The 9037-nt window shown below is 41.7% G+C and overlaps 1 protein-coding gene across 3 annotated transcripts in view; it reads right to left on the bottom strand.

Annotated features, from left to right (window-relative positions):
• LOC103129281 (calcium/calmodulin-dependent protein kinase type II delta 1 chain-like) overlaps positions 1 to 7441 on the bottom strand; it is a 69787-nt gene extending 62346 nt beyond the window's left edge. The window contains exons 1-4 of one of the 3 annotated variants that reach the window (XM_016664949.1): positions 7429 to 7441; positions 7313 to 7315; positions 7046 to 7187; positions 3776 to 3870 (exon numbers count right to left, since the gene is read on the bottom strand). In XM_016664949.1, the coding sequence (XP_016520435.1) occupies positions 3776 to 3870; positions 7046 to 7107 (157 nt within the window). In that variant the 5' untranslated portion in view covers positions 7108 to 7187; positions 7313 to 7315; positions 7429 to 7441. Of the gene's footprint in view, positions 1 to 3775; positions 3871 to 7045; positions 7394 to 7428 lie in introns of those variants that run through there. The other 2 variants (XM_007540325.2, XM_007540323.2) reach the window with 2 other exon arrangements.
• Between the last annotated feature and the right edge of the window lie 1596 nt (positions 7442 to 9037).

The raw sequence follows: 9037 nt of genomic DNA on the forward strand, positions 1-9037 counted from the left end.
AGTGATTTAGTCGATGCCACCAACCTTACTTAAGTAAACAGCAAAAGCCTTTCCTATGCCTACATCTCCCAGAATGCTGTGCTGTGCAATTCTGGATTGGAGTTCAGTGAATATTCTTTTGAATATTGTAACATTCTCCTAAAACATCCAGATGTAACGTTTTAGTTGTGTAACTTGGTTGACTCGCTCCAAGCCAGTTGATGGAAACATGCCTAATTCGAGTTCTCTTTTTTCAGCAATATTTCAAAAGTTTCCTCAACATTTCCATTATAATTGGATGGAAAGAAAGCCAAGGCTTCTGCTTTTATTGTGGAGGCAACATACAAGGTCTAGCTCAGTAGGAATCAAATGTGTCAGCCAGGAGCAGAGGGAGGAGATTTGGATAATTCTGTGTACAAACTGCTCATGGCCCTGTTTTGTTTTACATTCATACTCATATGATACCAGATATTCCATCTTGACTCCTGCTTCATGTCTGGTCCTAGCAGTGTATTGGTTAAGTGGCTTATTGAGCTGCTGACAGCAGCAGCCAGGATGACTTCCAACACACAACTTATTTCAAGTCTTTGATTGCAAGGGTGGCTGCTTTCTGTGAGTGAACAGTGCAGTACAGTGAGCATACTGCACATTACCCAGGATAAACTTTGACCAAAAAAGCCCATTTAACACTGAATGTAATCTGGTCATCCTTTAGGTAAGTGATCTCTCCACACGTGCAAAAAACTGCAGTAATAAAGTACAGTTCAGCTTCATTCTTTCACCACAGACTATATTTGGCTCTCCATTTTTTGTTTGTTTCCATGGTAATGAGCATTGCACCGTGTACAGCTGGAGCCCCGGGTATTTTCCAGAAGTTGAAACGACAGAATGGCTGCCCCTAAAACCTGAGCAAGCTTTTCCACATCAGTGTGGGTTTGTGAAGTGATCATTTCCACTCCACTGAGTCCAAGAATCACTGTCTGTTAATCACTGGCCTAGTTTTCCCTTCCTGCCAGCCTGTCTTGCCACCGAACACAAGATCCACAGCCACAACATCTGGACAGCGTTTCACTTAAACTGCCAATGATTTCAGGGATGTTGTTTTGCATGACAAATGATCCAGATGGGTTATTGACTTCGGTCATGTAGTGCTGGGAGAAAAATATGGAAGAAAAAAAAAAATTACATATCACAGTCAGAGATTGTGCTAGATGATCATTTTGTGCTGTCATTTTAGCTGACAGCACAAAACCCCCCGTCATATTCCATTTTTACCCGTCAAATTAAAATTGATATCGACATAGGCTATTCAATTGCATTTAATTTTTATGCGGTTTAATTAACATTCAGCAAGCTGCACACAAATCCAGATTCCATCACACATAAAGCAGATGAACACAAACAACTTTTTCTCCGTGGTGACAAACCCCACTAACTGTGGCCTCAATAACTTATAATAAATTAAACGTCTCCACTTAAGTTATGGGCACTTCGCCTGCTGGGGTCTGAACGTCACAACGTCCTCCTGGTTCGCATCTGGAGCAGAAATCAGAACTAGTTCATCAGAACCCCGAGGCTGAATTAAATCCAACATATTACTTTAATCACAATGTTACTACTTTAGTTCACCATTTGAGTAAGCAGTGCAACTTCTCCAGTTTTTAGCTTTTGTTCCTCCTCTTAAGAGATGGGACAATTGGAACGTTTCAAACTCGCTGCAACACAGACGTGATGGAAGATCCAACCAGTGTGTTATAAGCCTGACAGCCCGCCATGCTTTATGCTAGCCCCCTCGCCAGGCCAAACGTTGCTTGTTTTTGTTATTAGAAAAATGAATAATCCAAATAATAACATTTTTATTTTTTTATTAATTTGAACCGGATTGTAAGCGTCTCTGTTGCTCTAGCGGAGCAAATTTATTCCTAAAAGATAAGTTTTTGCATGTAAAGCCGGGAGAGATTTAACTCATCATGCAGGGCCGGTCCAAGGCTGTATGAGGCCTTGAACAGAATTTGACTTAGGGGCCCCTCTTGCTGCTAAAGTCATCAGCACCTCTAACAGCTTCTGTGTTAGATTTAGTGAAATCTGGGAGACGGGGAATAGTTTAATTGGCCAACATAAAAAGCAATAAGTTATAATTGCAGTTTATTCATTTGTATTTCTGAACAAATAGAGCTGAAATTCAAAAACTAAACTCACAGCATCAGATTGCAGCTATGGTAACAAAACAATCTACAAAGATTGTTCTTTGAATTTTTACAAAGTAACCTTGCCAGCTCCTTAAAATCTTAGATTTAAAAGTTAAACAATTTAAAATATTTTATTTTATGTATGCTGAAACCATTAAATCAAATTTAGCAGCATTGATATATCCAATAAACAAATGCTACATTTATATATCTGTGGTCTGTGTTAAAATATTAACATTTAAGGGCCCCTGAAGGCCTGGGGGGGCCGATGGAGCCGCTGACTTAATTTGGATTAAACAGAAGTGCAAATAATTGATATTCATTTTAATTGTATTTTTTTATTTATTATTTTCAGACTAGCTGTGGGTTTAAATCGCATTTTACTAGCAAAGTTTTCCTGTTACTTTTTCTGTCTACTTAACATCTTTTAATACAAAAACACGGTAGGCCCCCTCTGCGCCCCGACTACTGGACTGAGCAAGTTTTCTGGGGGAAACCATGTGGTCCACTTGATAGTGTGATTATGCATTCACACCTCATACCAGGCCAACAAACTGGAGTTGGATTAAAACGGACCAAACATGGTTGGTGTGAATGCACCCTAAAAAGCCACAAGTTAGTGCACACCTTTTGCTCTGACATCTAACATTGCTCATCTGTGAAAAAGCTACATGATTCTCCATTTCTCCACAATGAGTCCACCTACAGCAAGTGCGGGAGGTAAAACATCAGCTTTTAGTCATTGTACTGTATCCATTTTACAGAAAAGAATGGAAAACACAAACTATTCTCAGTTCCGACCCAAACCAGGTTTCTAAGACCGCCCAAGATTACTGCAAAAGCAGGTCTGGTGGTTTTGCACAGTTCCTCTAACTTGTCCCCATCAGCTACCATCAGCTCAGCGAGCCAACCATTGGACCACAAGATGGATGGAAACAGCCATGGCAACCAGCACAGATCAGATTTCCCCTCCAAGTTTACTACGAGATGGTTCAGCTCTTCTCAGCACAACCGCACAAATCAAATATTTTGCTCTTCGTCATGCAGCTGCTAATGGTGGGGGGAAATCCCCTGCTCCTTTGAGACTCTCTGCACACTAAAGCCAACATGTGCCTACTGAGCCAGTTCCTCTCTGTGTGAGGGTCTGCAGCAGGTATCAGTCAGCAGTGCAACACTCAGACAGCAGGGAGCGCCGGCCCATGCTGCACACCTAATTATCAAGATAAAAAAAGGGAAATGCTGTGAACAGACGCTCGCCGCAAGAGAAACAAACCACTCCACTGTTCTGCCAGCCGCTACCGCTGGCATCTGCGTGAGTCAGACACTATTTGAAGAATGAGTCACACAAAGCTCGACCTGTTGCTGTGGATGAAGGCAGGGGAAGTTTAAAAAAGGAAAAGAAAAGTGAATTTACAGCTGAAGGGAGTGAGCTGTGGTTAGACTGCAGCTGCATTGACTTTCTGCTGCTACAGACATGATGAGGCTGCAGAGGCGTGAGAAAGCCTGTGGCTGCAAAGAGGAAGTTGTTCTGAGGGGTGACGCTGCTAAAACGTCTTCCCGCTGAGACGCGGTGCCTGAGGACTTCTCCTCAGATGCTAGTTTCTTACCCCGGGCAGACAGCTTCTTGGTGTTGATGATTTTGGCAGCATACTCATGTCCCGTGGAAATCTTCATGCACCTCTTGACAACAGAGAAAGCTCCCCTACAGGACACAAAGTGTTGCTGGTCAGAAGTTGTGAGATCAAACATTTGCTGCATGCTCTGAACTCACATGGACAGGCGCTTCCTTGTTTTCTGGAATTCTATGGAAACAAGTTCCTGAAAGATTGCATTTAGCGCTGGTGAATAGCTGATGGGTTAATACTGCATTATAGTAATCCATCACTGATTACATCAGTACAATAAAGTAGCAACCACATGACACAAATTAAAAACCTTTGAGCAAAAAAGGGACTAACAAAAACCTAGAAAACAGGCTAAAACAGAAACAATCAGATCTACTGCGCTGTGGCAGTCCTCAGTTTTATTCCAATCAATTTCAAAATATATTTATTAAAACTAATACTTTTCCCAAAGAAATTAGACAAATAACTGAATAATAATGTGAAGTAGGCTTGAACCGGTTACTATTAGACAGTGGACTCGTGCCTGTTTGTGGTTCAGTATTTATGGATTTTTCGACGATTTTTTCATATAGCTCATGTCAGATAAATAAAAACACAAAGTTGCAGTGCTACTTGAAACACTATTGGCTGGCATTTTCATAGCGGCCAATACAGGTTTGGCCAACTGGCTGTACCCCAAAGAGTGGCAATAAAAAAAAACAAAAAAAACATGGATATTGGCTTCTGTAGTAGAACCAAAACACTTTACAATTACATACAACATGTTTAAGGAGCTTTCATTATGGCAAATTTTACTCATGTTATATGATTCAAGAAAAATTCTGCATCTTTAAAAGACACACAAACTTAATTATAAGACCAACTTCCATAAACACAGACATGAACTAATCTAATCCCATCCCTGAAAACAATTCAACTTATAAATGTGTGCATATTAAAGTATATTTGGGATTTTATTAAAATATGCAGAAATAATTGTTTTCAAAGGTCTCAAGTATCTGCAGATTTTAGCTATTTGAGGGCAACTATGGTCTCTAACCACCGCGAATACCAGGGGTTCAATATATCACGGAAAATAAGGTTTTAGAAAGTTGCAAGCAGCATATGCGTTTAGGGCTGCGCAACATATAATCCAGGGCTGTCGTAAATGAATATTTTAGTAATCAAGTAATCTATTGATTATTCTTACGATTAATAGGGTAATCGGATAAAAAAAGACAAAATAAAACATTGGTAAATCTAACATAACAGCAGTGTTGCCATCAGTCCAATTTTTCACATTTGAACTTCCCTAACAATAACTTTTCTGTAGTTTAGAAAATTAACTTGTAACAATAAAAGCTCACTTTCTAAGTTAAACTGAAGAAAAGATACAAAAATTATGTTGTTGTTCAATGTAATAATAAAGAGAGAGGCTCACAAATACAGTGCACTAAATAATAAAACATAATATAACGAAGCTTCGAGGCAGATCAATTTTCCTTGAGGAATTTTAATAATCAAGGTCCTGGAATCGTTTCAGCCCTAATATAATCACAATATTGGGGTCCATCACACCAGCTGTGTTTAATCTGCAAATCAAGCTTATTTGCCTAAAAAGAGGCAAACACCACCTTTGTTTGAGGAGGTGTGAATGCATAGTCAAACTCTCCTTTTTTCCCTTTATTTAACCATCGAGATCCAGATCTCATTTTCAAGAGGGACCTGGGCAGAAATCTGCAACTCTGACCAAAAAAGCAACTTCTGGTCCACCTACAAACCTAAAGTGAACTATGGTTCACTCTGATCTCTGGTGCACTTTGGACCCGTGTATCCCAAGCCTCCCACAGGCCACCAAGTGGACTATACATCAGGGCATTTTGGGCAAATATAACCAAAAACAAACATGTGGTTGTAGCGTTAGCAGGGGAAATGTTTTGTGGAAGTTGAGGTTTCTAATATGGGTGACATGGGCAAGTGCCCAGGGCCTCCCACCCTCCAACCCCCATCAACAACTTTGTTGGGGAGTGTCTTAGGTGTTTAAGGGCCACACCCTTAGGGTGGGAAGGGTGGTTCACCAAGGCGCCATACAAAACAGGACCGCCACTGCTTCAAGCTACAAACACTAAAATCTGATGCCACTCCATTTTTGTTTACATTTCGTGAAGATGGAAGTTGTGCTCGGTGTCTTGTTCAGTTGTCTGCATACTGTCTCCCATTGTGGCTGGTAAACTACCATATTTTATCCCTTGTCCTGCCCTCTTCCATGATTACAATTTTTCCGTAAATTTTACAGTATAATAATACCCATCCATCCATTTTCTGTACACCCTTGTCCCTAGTGGGGTGCCTATCTCCAGCGAACCTTCTGGGCAAGAGGGGGGGGTACACCCTGGTTGCCAGTCCATCGCAGGGCAACACAGAGACAGGACAAGCTGTCACACACACCTAGGGAGAATTTAGAGATTGACTTGACAGTCATGTTTTTGGACTGTGGGAGGAAGCCGGAGTACCCGAAGAAAACCCACCATGCACAGGGAGAACATGCAAACTCCATGCAGAAACATGTAAACTCCATGCAGGCCGGGAATCAAACCCAGAACCTTCTTGCTGCAAGGCAACAAGGCTACCAACTATAATAATATAAGAATTTCAAATAAGAATTTCTGGACCTCTCTAAACTGAATCAAGTCTCTAGCCTCGCAAGCCTGCAGCAGTTTGGGAGGCAGTTCTACCAAGGTTAGTGCAACAGCGAGATAAAATAACATACAAAAGTGTTTTTAGGTGCACTTTGTGAGTTAAACTTTCAAACTTCTATCCTTGCAAGCTGTTCATATATTAATTTTCATCATGAATTCCAAACCTACTGAATCGCAATCCTGAAGACAAAGCGAAACAATAAGCAGTTCCTTAGAAAGTGACCTCTCACCCCAGGCAAAAGGAGCGTCTGACGCAAAGGGCAGAGACTGGAGAACCACGCCCTCCTGGAGCGAACAGCAGCTCCAGTTCTGTCCTGATTCAAACACCTGAGTGGCCGCAAACAGGTCAGCTCAACCCGTTCACAGCTCTAACGTGTTCACGTTCCAGAATCGGAACAGAAACGTCAGATTCAAAAGTCCTCCTTTGATTACGTGAACTAGAATAAAGCCGAGTTAGGAGTGTCCCCAACACCTTAAGAGACTCTAAACCGAGATTTAGCGAGGCGTCCTGCTTCCATAGGTGGACTCCGGTAGAACACTGTACTGTACCACCAAAATAATGAACAGAACTTACTTTCCCAGCTCCTCGTATAGTTGGTACTCATCAGTGAACCTGGTGCAGGTGGTTGAAGCCATGTTCAAGTGAGCGGGGAAACTGAAAGCTGTCCTAATACTCTGGGAGACTTTCCCCTCCGTGTCCTATATGTCACCTGGTCCTATTTCGGAACCGCCGCCGCCAAAGAAAAGACAAGAAATACAATTAGGCTGAAGAGTTGCGGCGCAATCTCTACTCCCAGCTCCAGGTTCGTGAACCCCCCGGCTCTCACAGGGAAGAAGCGACCTGCTGTTGTGGCTATTTCTGCGCTGATACTTTGGATCCGTTCAACACAGTCAAGACTCACACACACACACACACCTCCCCATATCCGGTACTGACCCAGCAAAATAAAAGCACACAAGAAAGAACATGATACTAAGAGCTGCAGTAGGACCAGGCCCGGCGGCATGGGCGGGCATTGGGGACATTGCCCGCCCACAGAATCAGCCATGCACGACCCCCCTCGAGCCCCCCACCCCCACCCCCCGCCTGGACTGGAAGCTGTTTGTTGTTTTTGCCTTAGAATGGCCAACTCTCTGTTATTCCTATGTCAATTTGATACACTAGAATCACGGCAGCAAACCAGCAAAATGCAAAGAACTTTGCACAGATTTTCCTCCAAAGTAACCGACTGAGTTGAGTGAAGCTGTTGGATGCAGGTAATGTTAGCTAAAAGATGACTAGCTAATATCAATACATCAAGTTAAGCTTGTTAACAAGTAGCCTGTAGGCTACTGATGTTGTCTGTGTTCAGCTACGTAGATTTATTTTGCCCCCCTGCTAGACTCATCTGGAGCCGAAGCTGACCAGCATTGGAATCATTTTTAGTTAATTTTACTGTAGATTCAGTTGACTGTAATGTGTTTCACAAAGGAACAACGCTTTACATCTCATTACCTGACAGGCCTAGATATGGGTTTTCTTGGTTTTTTAAACAGAGAAAAAAACGCTATACTCAATAGTTATACCTCAATATAACTATTGAGGTATATTTTAGAAAGACAGTTACTAATTACACATTGTTCTGAAATAAATATAAAAACTATTCCATTTGACCTTTACATAATTCTGGTCTTAAGAGAGTTTATCAGAAATCCTATCTTCACTAAGCATTGGCCCCCCAGAAAGGGGTGACCAGGCCAGGAAGTGTCCTGACCTCGGTCTTAACATGTTATGGTCCTAAGATCACTTTGATCTTATCAATCAAATTTTTTTGTAGCATATTTCAGCAGCAAGGCAGCTCAAAGTGTTTTACATCATACAAACACAAACGTAGAAAGTTAAAGAACACACAGTCAGCAATTTACACATTATATTTTGTCAAGTTCCACCATTACACGTAAGAATGTTGATTAATGTTTAATTGATTATGTTTCAAAAGCAACTTTTAGTCTAGATTAAAAGGCACTCAGTGTTTCAACTGTTTAGCAGTTTTCTGGAAGTTTGTTCCAGATTTGTGGTGCATAGAAGCTGAATGCTGCTTCTCCTTGTTTGGTTCTGGTTCTGGGGATTCAGATCAGACCAGAACCAGAAGATCTGAGAGGTCTGGAAGGTTGGTACAACATCAGCAGATCTTTAATGTATTGTGGTGATTTATAAATTAGTAACAGTATTTTAAAGTTTATTCTCTGAGCTACAAGGAGTCAGTGGAAGGACTTTAGACCTGGGTGATGTGATCTTCCTGGTTTTAGTGAGAACGCCAGCAGTAGTGTACTCTTAGGGGGGGCCCTGGTGACCGCGATAGGTCACGCACACTTCACGGGTAAAATGAACTGCCTTGCAGTGTGCAGAGTGCATCCAAACGTCCAAAGCTCTGGTAGAAGATAAGAAAGCAGAACAATGTCTCAAAAAATGGCTTATCCTTCAGGGCATGGGCGTAGGTTTGGGTAGGGACATGTCCCGACCAACATTCACGGGATATGAAAAAGTCCCGACCAATTTTTGCCATATTGGCTCAAAGAACGTAGA

This window comes from Poecilia formosa, unplaced genomic scaffold, assembly GCF_000485575.1.
Source record: "Poecilia formosa unplaced genomic scaffold, Poecilia_formosa-5.1.2 Scaffold532, whole genome shotgun sequence".
NCBI lineage: Eukaryota > Metazoa > Chordata > Actinopteri > Cyprinodontiformes > Poeciliidae > Poecilia > Poecilia formosa.